This window comes from Podarcis pityusensis (genome assembly GCF_964106645.2).
Source record: "Podarcis pityusensis genome assembly, chromosome: 11".
In the NCBI taxonomy this organism is placed as follows: Eukaryota; Metazoa; Chordata; class Lepidosauria; order Squamata; family Lacertidae; genus Podarcis; species Podarcis pityusensis.
Genome location: NC_138036.1, coordinates 3030262 through 3049407, shown reverse-complemented (window position 1 = coordinate 3049407; position 19146 = coordinate 3030262). Strand labels below are relative to the sequence as shown.

Genomic DNA, 19146 nt, shown 5'->3' with positions numbered 1-19146 from the left:
TAATAATAATTTTATTTATACCCCAACCTTCCTGGTTAAAAAACTGGGCTCAGGGCGGCTAACAACAAATTTAAAACACTTTAAGACACTTAATTATGAAAACAGCATAAAATATGGTATAAAAACATGAATAACAATAAAATTCAAAATTCAAAAATCAATTAGATAATCCCAGGGCTAGCTGGCTGAATTGGTCCTACTTGGGCCAGCGAGGAGGCCAGGGGAGAATTAGCTGTGGGGTCTCAGAGCGGGTGATCTTCATAAAAGGGGAGGGGGGGGGAAAGAGAAGGGAAATAAAAGATCAGGCTGAATTCAAATTAAAGGCCAGGAGGAATAGCTCTGTCTTACAGGCCTGACGGAAGGAGGTTAAATCCTACAGGGCCCTGGTCTCCTGGGACAGAGCATTCCACCAGGTCGGAGCCATCACTGAGAAGGCCCTGGCCCTGGTGGAGGATAGTCTGACTTCCTTAGGGCCTGGGACCTCTAAACTATGGTTATTCATGGACCTTAAGGTCCTCTGCGGGGCAGACCAGAGAGGCAGTCCCGTAAGTACGAGGGCCCTAAGCCCTAAGCCTTACCCTGTGTATGCCTGCTATCACTTCGATTGGTGAAATAATTCCCATTTGGCATTTGGAAGAACTTGATCTTTTATTGGGCAGCATGTACCCTTTGGAACTCCCTGCCTCTTGATTTCAGCTAGTGACCTTCACTGAACTTTTACTTTTTCTTTTTTGCTGCCTGCTAAAAACAACCTTGCTTAGACGAGCCTCCCCAGAAGTTTAGGAAGTTGATGCGATTTTTAATCTGTTTTTAGCCTACTGTTGTTTTAGCTTTTTGAAAGTTTTCCATGATTGTTGTTAAGTTTTCTTATTTATAATTTTGTTGTTTCATTCTTTCTGTAGAATGTTTTGAGGGTTTTTTTGGTCTGTGTGTGTGTGTGTGTTTACAACCAAGGGGTAGTGTATAAATTTTATGAAACAAACAGTAAATAATTATATATTTTTATGGATCAGCCCCCAGAGCAGTCAAGCACAGCTCCTCCTATGAGACAGCCTTGCTAAAATGACCTATTAGCCTCCTGCCTGTGCTCTCAGTCACAGCTTTGGGACTGGTCTGGACTGTTATATTTATAGGCAGGAAACCTGCTGTGTGCAAAACCTACTAGACCACTGCTTCCCAAATTTGGGGGGTCGGAGAGGAGGACGCGAGCGTGCTTTTAAGGTCAAAGCGTTCCTTAAAAATTTAAACAGCTGTGGAAGTTACTTCCTTACTCTGCCCAACTGACTATATAGCACACAGTCACAAGAAAGTTCCGCAGCTAAGATAATTCAGCGCATCCGCCTTATTTGTCTGTGGACATCTGCTGATGAAGATAAGGAGTTCTGCTTGTTTTGTTGTGTTTTAAAACCGCAGCAGGGAGCTGGATTCAAGGCCAAGTCTGCAAGGCACGGGAGTCAGTTCACCACCCTTCCCAGTTACTGCTACACGGAGCAGTTGTTATTCATAGTTCTCTCCTCCCAGTTTTGAAGTACGTACAAACTTTAACCACATTAATGTATGCCCCTTCATCCACCCCATCTTCCTGGGCTTGTTTGACATCATAATGCATTCAGTAAACTAAAACGTGGACACGCAAATGTTATTTCTGCTGCATAATTTCGTGGCTGAGTGGAGTTTTGAGTTGTTTTACTGTTGTTTTTTTAATAGGTAAAGGGACCCCTGACCATTAGGTCCAGTCATGACTGACTCTGGGGTTGCGGCGCTCATCTTGCTTTAATGGCCGAGGGAGCCGGCGTACAGCTTCCGGGTCATGTGGCCAGCAGGACTAAGCTGCTTCTGGCAAACCAGAGCAGCGCACGGAAACGCCGTTTACCTTTCCGCCGGAGCGGTACCTATTGATCTACTTGCACTTTGACGTGCTTTTGAACTGCTAGGTTGGCAGGAGCAGGGACCGAGCAACGGGAGCTCACTCCGTCGTGGGGATTCGAACCGCCAACCTTCTGATCGGAAAGTCCTAGGCTCTGTGGTTTAACCCACAGTGCCCCTTAACAAATGAAAGGCAGTGTATAAACTTAGCAAATAAGCAAATGCCAACTCACACAAGCTATGAAAAATGCCCCCATAGTTGCTATTTTAAGCATAGCATGGTTGCAGTTTTTGAGGCATTTGGATCACGAAAGCTGCGCTCTTTGGGGCTAGTTTGTTAATTGCATTTATATCTTTGGGTCCTAGTCTGAAACTTTAACTACTGCACCACACTGGGGTTGCGGTTATGTGGGTTGTCGTTGACATTAATGGTTTTAAATTAATTGTGTGGTTTGAATGTGATACTTATCCGACAAGTTATAGTGCTTTGGTCTTTGTTTATGACATACTGCGCTCCTTTCAGCTGCTGTCAGCTGAATTTGGGAACTCCTGGGTGGGCCTGACTCTGGCAGCACAGATGGCATTGGGTAGCAGATTTAAACAGTGCAAAATTCAAGCTGGACTTGCAAAGGAAGAAGCATGAGGCTTTACCTGCAAGGAGGAGAGCATAGCTGGAAGGAAACAGCCCTGCATGTCAAATTGGGACCGCTATCAGGCCTAAGATGTCCTGAGGTTCCCCACCTGTGATTGATGCTCTGCCGCCCTGGGCTCGAGATTGGAGAAAGGGGAGGATATACAAAAATATATATATATAATATCTAGCTTGTTGGCTGCCCAGTACAAGGAACTCCTGCAATTCCCTTCCAACTCTTTGGTTCTGTGATTCTACGGCCTACCTTACAGGGTTGTTGTGAAATAACTGCATGCAATACAGTGGCACCTCAGGTTACATACACTTCAGCTTACAGACTCCGCTAACCCAGAAATAGAGCTTCAGGTTAAGAACTTTGCTTCAGGATGAGAACAGAAATCATGCTCCAGCGGCGCGGCAGCAGCAGGAGGCCCCATTAGCTAAAGTGGTGCTTCAGGTTAAGAACAGTTTCAGGTTAAGTACGGACCTCCGGAACGAACTAAGTACTTAACCCGAGGTACCACTGTACTGCCCAAGGCATCTACGAGTGAAGAATACACGCGCAATGGGTTTGGGAGGACCTAGTAAGCAAGACTGAAGCCAAGTGCACAGTTGCTGGAGCAGGATTGCTTGGCCTGGACCACCCCAGTGAGGCTAGCGGTGGAACTGGGAGGAACTGGGCAGGGTGGCCTGGCTCATGACTTCCTGGGTGCTGGCTCTGGGAGTAGGGCTCTGGCATGATCTAGAAAGCTGTGATATAAATGTAATAACTAAATAAATAAGTACTAGTGGAAAGGCAGGTCTTGCTCGATGGAAACCTAGCAAACATTGGGGGGGGGGGGGGAAGCAGTGCATAGTGTACCACCAGTTGGGGGGTGCGGTTTGGCAGCATGCAAGCTGGGAAACTTGCTTAGCAACAGAGCCTTGGACAGAAACCACTTTTCTGAATGAGCTTCGCCTCAGAGATCTACTCAGTTTTTACTGCCTGTGCACCATCTACACAGCAGAGGGCGCTGCCTTCCCAACGACAGACCAAAGCCCAGGAAGGTTTTGGTGTTTTTTAACACAACCATCTTCATCTTTTCCTGGGGAGCCAGCTCCCTCTCCCATTCCCAGACTTGCCATAGTGGGATCCCCAGGCCAAATGGCAAAAGCCCCCAAGCCCCCAGCCGCCAGATCTCCCTAAGCTGGCATGCGCATGGAAGCGACATCATGGGGTGAGTTTTTCCAGCCACCCCTTTGGAAACGTTACAAGAGGCTGTTTCAGGAGAAGGGCTCTGAGCATCGCCACGGCCAAGCTCCCTTGTTATTTTTGCTATTGCCAAGAGGCATGGAGCCACAGAACGTTGATAATGCAAGCTTGATACATTTATAGTACCAAAACGTTGAGGATTTTTAATGTTGTGATATTTTCTATTACGTTCTTATGAAATTCTTTTTCCAGTAGTTGGTGCACTCCTGTTATAAGCCATGTTGGTAAAGGTAAAGGGACCCCTGACCATTAGGTCGAGTCGTGGCCGACTCTGGGGTTGCGGCGTTCATCTCGCTTTATTGGCCGAGGGAGCCGGCGTACAGCTTCCGGGTCATGTGGCCAGCATGACTAAGCTGCTTCTGGCGAACCAGAGCAGCGCATGGAAACACCGTTTACCTTCCCGTCGGAGCAGTACCTATTTATCTACAGTGGTACCTCGGGTTACATACGCTTCAGGTTACATACGCTTCAGGTTACAGACTCCGCTAACCCAGAAATAGTGCTTCAGGTTAAGAACTTCGCTTCAGGATGAGAACAGAAATTGTGCTCTGGCGGCACAGCGGCAGCAGGAGGCCTCATTAGTTAAGAACGGACCTCTGGAACGAATTAAGTATTTAACCCGAGGTACCACTGTACTTGCACTTTGACGTGCTTTCGAACTGCTAGGTTGGCAGGAGCAGGGACCGAGCAACAGGAGCTCACCCCGTCGCAGGGATTCGAACTGCTGACCTTCTGATTGGCAAGTCCTAGGCTCTGTGGTTTAACCCACAGTGCCACCCGCGTCCCTTAAGCCATGTTGAGCACTATTCTTTTTGTGGAAAAGCAGGATACAAATAAAATTAATGATGAGTGCCTTATTCATAAGCTCAGGTTGGGTGTGGAGCCCACCTTGTCCCAAAACTCGGGGGGAAGCTTGCTCCTCTCAAAGCCTATTAATGCACAATTTCCCTTCCTTCTCATTATAACTCTCTTCAAAGCTCTTTTCCCCCCTGCAAGGCTTCTGGCTCCATCCCCTTAACCCCCCATTGCTAGCTGCAACTTCAAACTCACAAAATAAATTTAAATAGCGACAAAGGTAAGGAACCTGCTGTTCAAAGTTTCCCTGGGGCACCTGGCTGGACACGGTGGGAGACCCAGCAACTCTGTGTGGCTCCTGAATCTCTTGCAGCCAGGAAGCCTTGCTAGACCCCCTTTGTGCAGAGGCACTATTGCCACATGGAAGTTTTACCCAAGAGCCCTGCTGGATCAGGCCAGCATCCCTTCGGGTCCAGTGCGCTTTCTTCCAGCAGCCAAGCAGAGGCTCAGATGGGAAGCACGCAAGCAGAGCGGGAGCACAAGAGCACTCTCTCGTTCTGTAGTTTCCAGCAACTGGTATTCAGAGGTATCCTGCTAATAGCCAACAACGGAGCCTTCTCTGCCATGAACTTGTCCGATCCTCTTTCAAAGCCAACCAAGTTGGTGGCCATCTCTACTTTTAATCATGCACTGTGTGACAATCCCTTTTGTCTCTTTGGGATCTTGCAACACTCAGCTTCCTTGGAGAGATAAAGGACCCCTGGACAGTTAAGTCCAGCCAAAGGGGTGTGGCGCTCATCTCGCTTTCAGGCCAAGGGAGTTGGCGTTCGTCCACAGACAGCTTTCCGGGTCATGTGGCCAGCAGCACTAAACCGCTTCTGGCACAACGGGACACCGTGATGGAAGCCAAAGTGCATAGAAACATCATTTACTTTCCCGTCATAGTGGTACCTATTTATCTACTTGCGCTGACATGCTTTCAAACTGCTAGGTTGGCAGGAGCTGGGACAGAGCAACGGGAGCTCACCCCGTCACGGGGATTCGAACCAATGACCTTCCGATCAGCAAGCCCAAGAGGCTCAGTGGTTTAGACCACAGAGCCACCTGTGTCCCTCGTTCTTTGGAGAGCTGCTAGTGTTACAAGGGGATACGGACGATTTCCTTTGTGCCATGTATAATTTTACACACCTCTGTCATGCCTCCTCCTCCCCTTTCCTTTCCAGCAGTTCTCAACCTGTGGGTCCCCAGATGTTGTTGGACTACAACTCCCATCATCCCTGAGCTCTGGCCTTGCTAGCTAGGGGTGATGGGAGTTGTAGCTCAACAACATCTGGGGACCCACAGGTTGAGAAAGGCTGCTTTAGACCAAACCGCCCCCCCCAAGGGTTGTACCTGTGTCAGGAACTTGTTTTCACTCCACAGGGCCAACGGAGCCTCATCGTAGGCCTTCTTCATGGTATTCGGAGCCCTGTAGGAGTCCGTGTAGGTGCTGATGGGGGTCTTGGTTTTGTTGGCAAAGAGGAACATCTTGACTCAGGGACTGGCAGATCTTGAAGAACTTGGGAGTCACCACAACAGTCACTGGGACAACTGGTGGGGTACACTTCATCAGAAGGGACGTCTTGAGCCTCAACTTCATCGAGTTCACGGATCTCCCCCCCGCTGTTGCTGCCGTGAGTGGTCAGAAGGGGAGAGGGGCTCTTCATGCCGGTGGGGCAAAATTGGTGAGTGGTTTTTCTTGAGGGTCATAGCCCCTCCCAGCAGCCAGCCTCTTGCATCACATGTGATGTCACAGTTGGCAGGGTCAGTGCTGCAGAAGTGGGGGGAGAAGGCCCAGACAGGCATGATGGGGATAAGGGCCAAAGGCTTTGAGTAGGAGAAGTGGCTGTTTCTGTGGCAAGGGGTGCTGGCTGACTCGCTTTGAATCTGCGCCTTGCTGCACCCTAGAAGCAGCGGGAGGTCCCCTCTCCCACTGGAGGAGCCCTGCCTTGGAAATCCTCTCTCCCTCCCTAGCAAGTGATCTACTTCCTAGCTGCACACTGCATGCTCTCCTGTTTATTACTCTTTTTAAGCTCTGAAGTCACTGTCCTGATAGGCAGACAAGATGCTAGCAAAACCTGTAGCGGAATCTCTCCTATCCAAAAGCACTTGGGTCATGCAGACCTAGAAAAGTGAGGTCAAGGAGAAGACTGTGGCAGGTAATGGATGGGAGGAAGCTGCTCTGTGGCGTCCTCTTGCCTGAGGAAGGATCTGCACAGCCCTTCCTCTTCAGAGCACAGAGCCTGTGAGTTTGCAAAATGCTCCCTCTTGTGGGGACTAATGGGCTTTTGCATTTTTTTTTAAACTTCGCACATCAAGTCGTCTGCAAAAGAACCTCTTGAGAGCAGCTGCTACATTGCAAAGCGTAGAAGCATATCCTATGGTGTATACTTAAGCTGTCACGGGGTACAGACACCCCCACACCCGAGTGTATTCTGCAAGTGCACACTAGAGCACAACACACTCCCTTGCACTTTCTATCACAGATGATCAGTAATAGCAAACAATTTTTCTGGTAGGGAAATTTGTCAGCTATTGCTCATCTTCTGACTGAGAAGTCCCCAAAGTTCTTTAATGCACCATTTGAAATCATCTGCACAATGACACTAAGCATCACTTGGACGTCCACATCTGGATCAAAGCAAGTTTTTTGCTCCCTGCTGTGGAATCGGCGCACAAGTGACCCTCACTGGTGGAATATTCACGTAACAGCACTGCAAAAGGATCTTCTAAACCAGCCCTTAAGAGTGAGGACCAATGGTTTAAATCAAACCGCTAACTGGGGTGGGGAGGGAGGAAGAAGAGGAGAGTCCCTATTTCTACTCTCATCTCTGCTATGAGGCATGGATACATATTTTTACAGAAATATGTGCGTGAAAAAACAAGACACAATTGACTGGATCGGAAGCACAGAGAAGCCTGCTTTGGACATGATTCAAGAACTGGGCCTGTACAGAGTGCAGCAACAGCTTAACTAGATTTCATAGATCTGCTCAGGGCAGCTGCTTTGCAAATGGAATACAGTAGGTGCAGCTAGGAACTGCAAGGCTTGCCAGGAAGTAGGAAACTCCAGCCTTGCAAGTCCATTTTTGGTCTCTCTGTGTGGTGCATACAATGGGATGGAGTGGGGGTGTTTGTTTGTGGAAGGGCCAGGTTCCTGAAAATGCTCTGCCACACGGCATCCCTGGAGAACCTTCTGCCACCTAGCTTCCTTTAGAGACTATACACCTGTGTTGTGAGGTGGGTTAAAAGTGTGTCTGTAATGTACATCTGTCACGGGCTAAAAATTAGGCTGTTGCATGCAAGCCCCTCAAGCTCACAAGTTTCCTGGGGTTAACTACTGAAGGGTGCTAGTCATGGAATGTTCAAGATCAGGACAGCTTCTGTTAACAGATGTGCAAGGTCTACATTGCAATAAATATTACCTATTGCCAACAATATGGAGGTTGTATGTCCTGCAGAAAATGAACTTGATTGAAATGGGGCAGTTGAGAAAGTGGTGAGGGAGCTAAAAGGAGCAGGTCACACACCTGTTAGGTACTGGAGAAGTTGCACACTAACGACAGCAAGGGATGTGGAAGGGTAATTGGGCATCATGTTTTAGGCTCAAAAGCAAACAAAAGGTTTTTATATTATTTGCTGACAGATTTTTGGAATTACAGGGAGAAAGTCGTCCTCTTCTCTTCTTCTCCAGCGGTTGAGAGACACCCAATGAAGCTGCAGAGGCAGGTTTCATATCTATGCTTTTTTTTAATATTAATTCTGTTACACTACACACAACCAGTAACAATGATAAATACTGCAATGGAAATGTTAAAAAAATATTATACATGTTTCATGTCTTCCAAAAACCACATTTCAAAAATAAATTAATGCATAAACCTGTTGGTAAATCATAACAATAATAATAATAATAAAAATAAAATAATAATACACAACTGAACGGATCTGTTTAAGGCAGTATTCTACATGATGGGAAAATGAGGACTGTGCTACATCATTTGAATCAGAAAGCAAAAGTCAGGACAAACATTTGCTAGAAGACGGAGGCTGGCTTACTATGAGTGGGCATAAACCAATATGAGAGAGTCCCAACTCCACCAGCCTAAACCTGTTTCTGTGGCAAGGTTAAAAGGGCAGCGAGGCAATAGGTGTCTCCCAAAGCATTGCAGAATAGAGCCAAGCTTTAACACTCAACATGGTTTTCCAATCAATCAATAGTTTAGACCAGCTATGCCCAAGCTAGTGCCCTCCTGACGTTTTGTACTACAATTCCCCATCAGCTCCAGGCAGCTGAGATTGGGAAAGGCTGATTCAGACTGAGTACCCATCTCACTTTTGGTTGTCTGGCACACCCAAGAGCCAGACGTTGGTGGGAATTCAAAGCTTGGCTCGTGATCAGCAATGTATGTCAAGGGCTCCTCCTGCAGGAAGAGTCTCAGCAATTGATGCCCAGTCATCCAGGTTTTCTGGCCCTGCAGAACACAGTTCTGAGGAGGTGACACTCCTGAAAGGATTGGCATTTAAAGAGACGTTTTTCCAGTTTGGGAGCCAGTGGCATAGCATGGGGGGTGCAGGGGGGGCCGGCCGCACCGGGCGCAACATCGGGGGGGGGGGGCGCTCGCACTTGAGTCCTAAAATCCACGGGTTAGGGGGCGCAAATTACTTGCCTTGCCCCGGGTGCTGACAACCCATGCTACGCCACTGTTGGGAGCACAGACACACGTAAGACGCATTTCCTCTAAGACTGCTTTCTCTCGAAGACACCACTTCCTCTGCAAATACGTTTACACACAATCAGTCATGGCACATATTACAGGGAGAACACAGAAGTCATGCACTGGATCATGTCCGCTGTACCAGAACAGCATCACGTCCTGATGCAGCAGTCCTGATAACTTTGCCACGGAGTGGGGGAGCAGAGTGGAGGGCAGGCGCGGTTCAGCAGATAGTGCAAAAAGGTAAAAACGGAAAAACGAAGGTCGCCTCGCCCTCCACAAAATAAATAAAAAGGAAAACGGCTGCTTCCTGCGAGCTTCTTCCATGGGCAGGACCCCTCCACTTCTCCCAAATGAATTGTCGTGTGCGCAAAAAAAGGTCAGGGCAGATATTACCCATCCGCCGTTGGTAGGGAGGTGCGGGTTGCCCAAAAGCCACAGACAGATCAACTAAGACTTGCAAAAGAATTCCCAGTGTCCCGTTAAAGATAATTGCTACAACACAGGTTAAAAGAAACAACCATGAGTGAAGGATTGGCTGGAGTGAGGAGTGGAAAACAATTTGTAGCCACTTTTTATGTCCCACAGAGCCACTTGAAGCCACGGTAACCACCAAACGCACAAGATACCCAAGCAGCTGGTGTGGCTGCCATGTTTCTATGCGCACCCACGAAGGAACTGCGCTCCAGAATCCTCCAACACATCACTGCGCTGTGGCGTGCCTCTCTTGGAATGTGTGGGGCAGCTGTTTCAGGGTGTTCAGGGCAGGCCCTGCGTGCCAGAAATGTGGGGTTGGGAAAGGGCCATTTCAACAGAACAGACCTGGACTGTTGGGGTTTTTTTGGGGGTGGAGGAAGTGGGAAAGAAAACATTAACTGTGACAAATCAAGGTGTGAACGATGGATTTGTGCAATTTAACAAGGCTTGTGAGTCTAGAACTAACCACTGGACACGGATACCAAGGTTTACCTGTGACAACTAAATTACACTTGTACGGCTCTTGCGGCCATTCAACCACCCCCTATTTGCCTGCAACTCCTCTAGTTCTCTCTAAACGTTTGTTTAGAAACAGAGGGGAATATGTGGCATGGCGTCCTACGATTTTGTATTTTCACCTAACCCCCTCACTGCAGCACTTAAACAGAGGGACCCTGATCTTGCCTACGTACAACACAGAGCTTTACTCAAGGGTGCCGAGACATGTCACAGTATCTCCCAGTTTGCCAGAGCTGCTTCAAATGCCAGTTGGAACTGGTGGGCTCAGCCAGGCAGAGAAGAGACTCCTGGCTGTGCTCGTGACAGATCCAAGACTTTTCAGAGAACAGCTGCCATCACTGAACAAGAAGCCCAACGGGAGACAGTGCTCACACAGCCTGTCTCCTCGCCTGGCTAATAGCTGCAGAGTGTTCAGCAGTCACCTATCAGCACTTGCTCCCGGCTACAGAAGCAGTTGAGAAAAAGAGTTTGGTTCCTCCCTCCAATAGGACAGGAACACACAACAACACAGAGCGGAGACTGCAACCCAAAGGGAGACGGAAGCAGTCAGTAGTGTATAAGGGCAAGGATCCAAAGATCAACTAAGATGAGACAGAATCCCTTAAGCCAAGGGAAGACTGCATCCAGACTGCTTGTTTCGAAGTACAGTGGTAACTTGGTTCTCAAACTTAATCCGTTCCGGGAGTCGGTTTGACTCCCGAAACCGCTTGGAAACCAAGGCACGGCTTCTGATTGGCTGCAGGAGCTTCCTGCACCCAAGCGGAAGCCGCAGAAGCTGCGTCAGACGTCCGGCTTCTGAAAAACGTTCACAAACCTGAATGCTCATTTCTGGGTTTGTGGCGTTCAGGAGCTGATTTGTTTGGGAGTCAAGTCGTTTGAGTACCAAGGTACCACTGTACAACCATGTCAAGCCAGGAGGAAAGGGCAATGCTCTGATTGAATGCTCCCCCAGCGGTGAGGTTTGAAGAGGGCACAGACAAGATCAAGTACTTCTAAAAGCTTACATGGAATTCTCCAGCAATGCAGCAGAGGGGTGCCCCACTCCACAACAGTCAAGCGATCCTTAGTTTGGCATGACCAGATTACGTCCTTACTCATCTCCAAATGTACATCTATATAGTATCCTCTGTGCAATAGCAATGAACAAGAGATAGGATCTTTCCCGGCAGTTAACTGGCTCGCTTAGCTCTCAAGTTAAAAGCACCAAGCAGCTTTGGTGACTCTCAATGCCAGTTCAGCATTTTGGGTACTGCTGTAGCCCTCCCTCTTCCTGCGGGATCAGAAGCCTCCCTCACCGACCGACCCCTACTTATGCCATTGCTTTGCATTAGGTTTTCCTTGAGATGTTCACTCTTGTTCTGAGCACAGATCAGAGCAGTCCCCACAAGGTCATGTGTGCTACGGTTGTGATGAAAGGGGATGAAACTGATGCAGAAAGTGGTTCGGATTTCTTTTAAAAGTTTCAGGTGTGTGACAAATGGATAAAGTAATCTCAGTGCTTTTTTCACAAGGAGCCAAGGACCAAAAAGACCAGAGAGATTGGACTATTTAGAGTTTGCAGAGGCTCTAAAAGATGGCATCTTAAAGAAGGCATCAGATGTCTGGATGTGTAACATGGAAAGCACAGACATGTGAGACTGAGCATCCCTTCAGCATGTGAGATTTCTCCCAGAGCGTCAGCCTGTCTCCAGCATGAATTTTAATGAGTTGTATCATAATCTTGGTCTCCCTTGATGTCAGGCGACTTCTTAGATCATAATTTGTTGCTATGGAAACAGCTGTGTCACAGCCAAATCGTCTATCATGAAGTTGAAAAACTAAGCTCCGTTTTCCCTTAAAGATAACCGCTGGAAGAACCCTTGGGTCTCTCCTACAGGCACAAACAAGTGCGGGATTCGGAAAATAGCGGACGTCTACTTGATATGACGGATTAAAAGAATTGCAGTGCTGATGAAGAATGCAAAGAGGAAATTGTAAACTGCAATTCACAGACTCTGAAGCAGCCACCGACTCAGAGAAGTGGCTTGGTGAAAAACTACAGGTCCCAGAATGCAAGACAGGGCCACGGTTTGCTGACTTACTTGAATCTTGATGGAGGCAAATCTGCAAGAAGCTGCCTGCTATGCAGACGGAATCCTTCTGCATGAGACTCTAAGGTGATGGAATGCAGAAGAGCAAAACCTACAAAGTGGCTTCACTTTTCAGAAGCCACTTTTGACATATTTTGTGCAAGACAAAAACAATTACATGCTCCCAAATGACGTGTGTACATGTAACTTCATGTACATGAAGCAAACCCACAGGAATCCTCAGTACAGTCGTACCTTGAATCCCAAACACCTTGGTACTCAGATGTTTTGGCTCCCAAAGCTGCAAACCCGGAATTGAGTGTTCCAGTTTGCAAACGTTCTTTGGAACCAGAACGTCCGACGGGGCTTCCAATTGGCTGCAGGAGTTTCCTGCAGCCGATGAGAAGCCACGCTTTGGTTTCCGAATGTTTTGGAAGTCGAACGGACTTCCAGAACGGATTCCGTTAGACTTCCAAGGTACGACTGTATAAAGTGACTGCCAAGCCATGCTTTGGGTGTAACGGAGCAACTCTTCCAGTCCTGTTGTATGTATGAAAAGAGGCTGAGAGCAAAAAGGATCCAGGTATTACCAAGTTCTGAGCACAAAAATCAGAGAAAGTCACAGGCAGATGGAAAGAAAGAAAGAAAGAAAGAAAGAAAGAAAGAAAGAAAGAAAAAAAAGGGAAGGGGGTAAGCAAAGAACAGGAGACCTGAAAGGTATAGTGCCATGTCCAAAAATTAGTAACATGCAACAAGGCATATTTCATTCTCTATTAAGAGTAGCCACATTTCCGCAAGGTTTAGAAAATAATAACAACAGACTCAAGAAGGAGCTTGAAATACAAGAGAACTGAATATTGCAACTTAGTTTGTTGTGCGCACAAGAAAGGAGGAATTTTCATGTTCCTCATGTGCTGGCTACCCCAAGGATCCTGCTGGTTATTCTGTTCTCCTACTTCCTGTGCCCTGGGGGTTCACTGTCCCTCTTTGTCTTTCCCTCTAGCTGTTCAGGAGGCTGCACTGCTGGGAGGTCAAGAGCAGCATGGGCCGCAGGAATGCAGAGACGCCATTCCGGCCACCCACAGAAGACATTCTGGCCAAGCTACTTGCAGGGGCACATACTGCCTTCTCTCTTTTGTCTCTGTGCTGCAACCTGCCATTATGTATGCAATCAACTCCAATGTCGCTGCAGGAAGCTGGATTGCTGGGATTGTATCCAATGAAGTCGCTGCATGACTGCAATTGCTTCTGCTCATGTAACAGGAATTCCACTCCCTTTCCTTCTTGCATGTACCACTGCAATCACGTCCCCCCGGCCACAAAAAATGCTCTGGAGGATTGGGTGAACCCCCAGAGCATATTGGGGGGCGGCGGCATGGGGGAGATGAGAAGTTCCATTGTTTGAGCTAAAGTTGTTCAATTCTAGCAATGCCTTTCCTGTATACAATTCTTGGTGTCCTGGGATGGACTGTTTATATCAGAAATTCCTGCTTCTTGTACCCACCGACTGGGAACAACTTCTGTGGTCTCTTGATGAAAGCAGCTAACCACTCCTGCTGTTTTGATTAGAAGACTCATTGGTTTCCCTCCAGGTGGAGGGAATCTGGCTGCAAGCACAGTTGAGTTTTCTACCATAAGAAGCTTTTTGCTCCAGGAAGCACTCTGGAGCCCAAGAGGAGGATCCACAGCTCCACTGCAGGAAAAATATGGCCCTTAGACGTTATGCAGCAGGAAAAGTCAGCGCTTCCACCAGCTGTGGAGGCTGAGACTTTATATCGTGGGTGCGTAGGTAGAAATACACTCTGGGATGGAAGCCTGGTTAAAATCAGCCACTGCTTCAAAGTCTTCAGAATGTTTTGGGTTGGGGGGCGGGGAGGAAGGGAGATGACTGACAGGCAGAATATTGCCCACAGCAACTTGTGGGAAGGGATGCTCCATTTCACATATTTCCCCCCAGCAGCACCAGAAACAAGAAGCCAATGATCCAAGTGCATTCAAAAATGAGGACATAAGCTTACCATTAATTAAGACTGAATGACTAATGGGGGCTTGCAGGTTAAATGTACATTTGCAGCATTTAAGCTAGCAGATATTTGCATGGCCACAAGTGAAAACGGGCCCTTCCTTTATGCTATTTGATGCTCTAATGTAAATCAAGGCAGTCCAGAAAGGCTTTGAGATCAAAATATCTATAGACACCAAATCCTCTTCCTTCCAGAACACCATCCTGCTTATGGGGAGTGTGATCCAACTGGAACAAATTCTTCCCAAACAGAACTGTCTGGGGTGGGAAGCTCTTCCTGCTTCAGGATTTCCAAAAGGCAATTGAATCTTCCAGAGTATGTTCTCTTCCTTCCACCCCCACCTGAATTACAGAGCTAGGAAGCAGTTAAGTACACCCCCACAACCTATGGGTGTGGCTCTTCCCTTCTTTAAAATCTGAAGCTAAAATGCGAAAGATGGAAAGATGACTGCTCAGAGCCAAGGCCTGCATGTTGCAGAGACTGAGAGGCAGCCATAATGTAAACTCCTTAATTTTTATAAAGCTGCTTCAAGTTTCTTAGAAGGCCCCCTGCCACATCCGTTTTCAAGCATAACCTGGAGATGAAAAGCCTGAATGCAAACACAGAAAGCACGTGCTGCAGATACATCACCTTTCGCCAATCAGGTGCCCTCCAGCAGTTGGGCTATACAAAGATGTGCTGTTTAGAACTGATGGAGGCCTATAGTCCTGCAACATCTGGATGGCACCAGCTTGGCCGAGGCTGATAGGCCCATTGAGGTGCTGTGGTGGGCTGAACTGATGCCCAGCGTGGTCTCTGTGCAATGTGGGAAATGGCCCGAAGAAACTGCAATATAGCAGGATTGTTGGCAAGCTTTCTGTGGCAGCCGCATGGGCTTCAGTCAATACATTCAGCTTTCCTGATGGCAACACCGTGTCACTTATTCTCCCCCATTCTTATATCCACCCCCTCCTCAGAAAACATACAGACACAAAGCCTAGGAGCCAGGAGAAGCCAAAAGGTTTTTTTTTTTGTTTTGTTTTCCGTTTTATGTCTCTGCACTGACCTCACTAAAACTGTGCCACTACTGAGGATTTTGGTGAACAAGGAAAAGGGAACTGCTGTGGAATGCACAGACCAGGGGGAACAGCTCACAGGTAAGTAAAATAACGTGTAGGACAAATATTTTCAAACCTCATCTCTTCTATGCACGCACGAAAAAGGTTAAATTCAAAGCGCAGCCCTTCTTGTCACAATCCAAAAGGCTGGTGGAAAATAGAAAAAAAGGAGTAAGAAAATAAAAACTAGGGATTGCGCACTAACAACTTAAAATAACTGTGTGCAAATTAAATATGGATTAGTTAATCTCTGGGGAGAAGTTCTTAAAAGGAATTAAAATGTGTTTTCCAAATCAATCATCCTAGGCCTAGGTATTATTTCTGATAAGGTAGTTTCACTCCAAGTTCAGAGTTTTCAGTCTCTGCTGGGCTGCTATTCACCACTTGAAGCTCATTTGTTGCTGCGTTTAGGTCTTTGCAATCTCCCTTAATTTCAAACACCTAGCTCAGTACCCAAACTCCTGATGGCATTTCCCTACCCCCAAATCTCAATGAGGCAATCTTTGTTTTCATTTGCAACCCTTCCTGCTCCTTATTTCTCCTGTTCTGGAACAACAAATGGGAGTGACAGTGGCCTTTCAACCAATACTCTTCTGGAAAGAGCAGAGATCACTCTGCATATTGACACAAGGACGACCTGCATGGAATACTGGGATATGTAGTCTCCCCAGGTAACAATACTGCATTGGATGGGAGGAGACTGCAATCCACTTCTTTGTTCTCTAACAGATTTGTGGCAATTCACAAGCACAGCTCCAGTGGAAAGTCTACATGGGGCAAAAAACTTGGCATTCCGAGGAATGGGGCAAACCAATCTGTCGTGTGCTTATGGCGTTCGAAGCTTGGCCAATAGAGCCCTCTAAAGAGGTAGAGTATCAAATCATTTTTTTTAAAAAAAGGCAAAGAGCTCACCTGTTTTGTTACAAAGCTTGACACAACCTGAGTTAGCAAGCAGAGTAATATGGGAGTTAATCAAATCTGCCAATTTGCTTCTGCATGCCTCCATCACCACTGATGGTCTGTGGCCATACAAATGCTGGAGAAGTTTCCCAAGCACCAAACTGGCTAGCCATGCTGATAACTGATGGGACACATCTCCGGGCACCAGTCTGTTAATGATGGCAATGTGATGCTGGTGTCAAGACAGCAACACAGGCACTGTATGATGAGCAGCAGAAGCAAGGATGGTCCCTTTCCCTCCCTGGCTTAGAAGTTCCACTTTGTGGCAATCGAAACACCTGGCTCTTGGGAGCTGAAGAGCCACTCATGAGTTTGGGTGTGTGTTTGGGTGAGCCAACACCTTAAGATCAATCTCTTGCATGCGCAGAGTGCACACAGCCTTTGGGATTAGCTCTACACAACGCCAGGCCGTGATAGAAGCTTGACCAACACAGCCTGTGTGGTCCCTGGAGCCAGAAAAATCTCATTCCACTAATGCAGGCAGGGGCACACAGCCAACAGCAAAGCATCTCTTTCGTTGCCATTAAAAGGGTATGGGTACACGGACTTTGTCTCAAAAGTCATACAAATGCTTCTCAACTCCCATTCATGGGAACTTCAGGCAACACTTTAAACCTGATAAACTACATGGTGTTTTGCTTTGCTTTTTTACAATGACAGGCTGGTATTCAGGACTGCAAACACAAGCAAAGGACAAATAAGCGTAGACTTAATTTTTCAGTAAATGTTGTCTTATTAGGCTGTGCAATGCATTATTCTTTGCTTAATGCTTCTTATTTGGAAGCACGTTGCAAATGCAACTTTTCTTGCCATTTGCATCTTGTCTATAATCAGGTTTTTTTATGTTGGTTCTTCCTAGCTGACTAGATCTTCCCTTCCTGTACTTCACTCCTGATCCCACCTCCTTATTCAGGGCCAGTCCATCACAGAAGACGTAGGCTCCCCAAGATTGATTCCAGCTCGTTCTTTCATTTCTGGTAAGAGACTTTTGCGTTTCAAACTCTGATTTCAACTCTTGCCCGCTAGAGTGAACTTGGGGAGGGCTCACTGCAGCAGCCACATCTGATCTCCTCCACCCCCTCCAAACTCCTGTGTATGAATTTTACAAGCTGAGCCCAAGTCCAAAGGGATCCAATGGGCTTTCCAGACCAAGGAGCCATATCTGGTTCACTTACTGTGGTTTTAAAATAAAAATGAGAAGAGGATCATAAAATGAATAATATATATATATATTATTTTTTGGTTTCTCCTGGCTCCATGAACACAAAGAGGTGCACGTCCTACCATAGGAGGAAGCAATGGCTGTTAAGTTTTACAGTTATAGTGGAAAGCACTGATCAACCCTTGCCAGGCTTCCCTCATTACTGGATGTGGCAGGCAGTGGAGGAGGTGGCTTGACAGCACATGCAAGTGGGGTTGACCGACTTCGGAGGGATGAGGTCGAGGTCCTCGTCATCTGGGATCTCATCTAACCGGTAGCCATCCTTTAGCAGCTGGATGTTCAAGTCCTGGTTGATCTGCTGCAGACAAAGAGTCAACGAGTCAAGGAACTGACAGTCCAACATCATCTCCCATACCCAACATGGCTGAACGGCAATGGCCTGGTCCATTTTTAAAGAGACAAGTGCTAAGATGGAAGCCACAGCTCTGCCCAAGGTGTCAATTCACAGCTTCTCCAATTCGCAGGAGGAAATCCTCCTGCCTGAGACCCTAGAAATTAACCAGGTGAGGCTGAAATTACTGGGGCAAAGATTTTTCCCAGCTCTGCTACCAGAGAACCAAATGGATATGGAACATGACTTACGGATGTCCCTTCAGATGTCAAGGAAATAAACAACTTTCTGACTTTTAGAAGACATCTGAAGGCAGCTCTGTTTGGGGAAGTTTTTAATGTCTGATGTTTTATGGTGTTTTTACTATTCTTCTGGGAGCTGCCCAAAGTGGCTGGGGAAACCCAGCCAGATGGGCGGGGTATAAGTAACAAAATTATTATCATCATTACAGGCCTCCTAACTTACTTTTACTTGAAATTTAAGCATGGTTGCTGAAGTTTCGTTGACAGTTACTCATTTTTATTACCAACTCTGCTTTTGATTTGTGTGTGTAATCCAACTAACCTGCCCCATTAGCACAAGGATTTTCACTTATGCGGTGGGACACCCTCGCATCCAGCGTGCACCCTGAGTCTTCCTCAGAACTGCTCCAGAGGCCTGGAGGAATCCCTAGAGCAGATTTAGGGGGCACGTGGTGGTGGAATTCCCATTTGCAAGCGGAAAACATTGGGCTGATGTGTCACTTGTCTACTTTGGATACAAAGTACCGTATTTTTCGCTCTATAGGACGCACCAGACGATAAGATGCACTAGTTTTCTGGGGAGGAAAACAAGGAAAAAAGTATTCCGAATTCCGGAAGCCAGAACAGCAAGAGGGATCTGGCTTATGGGATAGCCTCTTGTTGTTCTGGTTTCTGGGATAGCTGCCGAAGCCTCTCCCAGGCAGCGGGATAAAGGCTCCCCCTGCCCAGAAGACGCTGCGGGGAGCTAAGCTGCCCTCTATCCCTTCCCACCTCCCGCAAAAGCCAACCAAGAGCCGTGCGCTCTTTAAAGGGAGCGTGGCTCTTGTGGGCTTTTCTACGAGGTGAGAGAAGGACAGCCTGTTAGTGACGAGCTGCCCTTCTCCCTCCTCAGGGAAAAGCCTGC

At 47.3% G+C, this 19146-nt stretch overlaps 2 protein-coding genes and 1 long non-coding RNA gene across 5 annotated transcripts in view; 1 reads left to right on the top strand and 2 right to left on the bottom strand.

Moving 5' to 3' along the window:
* The window catches only part of SPMIP6 (sperm microtubule inner protein 6), a 28482-nt gene extending 22214 nt beyond the window's left edge, over positions 1 to 6268 (bottom strand). The window contains exon 1 of one of the 2 annotated variants that reach the window (XM_080973656.1): positions 5937 to 6268. In XM_080973656.1, coding sequence (XP_080829782.1) covers positions 5937 to 6071 — 135 coding nt within the window. In that variant the 5' untranslated portion in view covers positions 6072 to 6268. The remainder of the gene's footprint in view (positions 1 to 5936) is intronic. The other variant, XM_080973658.1, reaches the window with a different exon arrangement.
* A 2053-nt stretch (positions 6269 to 8321) lies between these two features.
* LOC308458794 lies at positions 8322 to 16857 on the top strand. The gene is made up of 2 exons (XR_013977669.1): positions 8322 to 11403; positions 11446 to 16857. It is a non-coding gene; the product is annotated as an uncharacterized lncRNA (long non-coding RNA).
* Positions 16383 to 19146, bottom strand: part of FAM219A (family with sequence similarity 219 member A) — a 58472-nt gene continuing 55708 nt past the window's right edge. Inside the window, exon 6 of one of the 2 annotated variants that reach the window (XM_080973698.1) lies at positions 16383 to 17964. In XM_080973698.1, the coding sequence (XP_080829824.1) occupies positions 17809 to 17964 (156 nt within the window). In that variant the 3' untranslated portion in view covers positions 16383 to 17808. Of the gene's footprint in view, positions 17968 to 19146 lie in introns of both variants that reach the window. The other variant, XM_080973697.1, reaches the window with a different exon arrangement.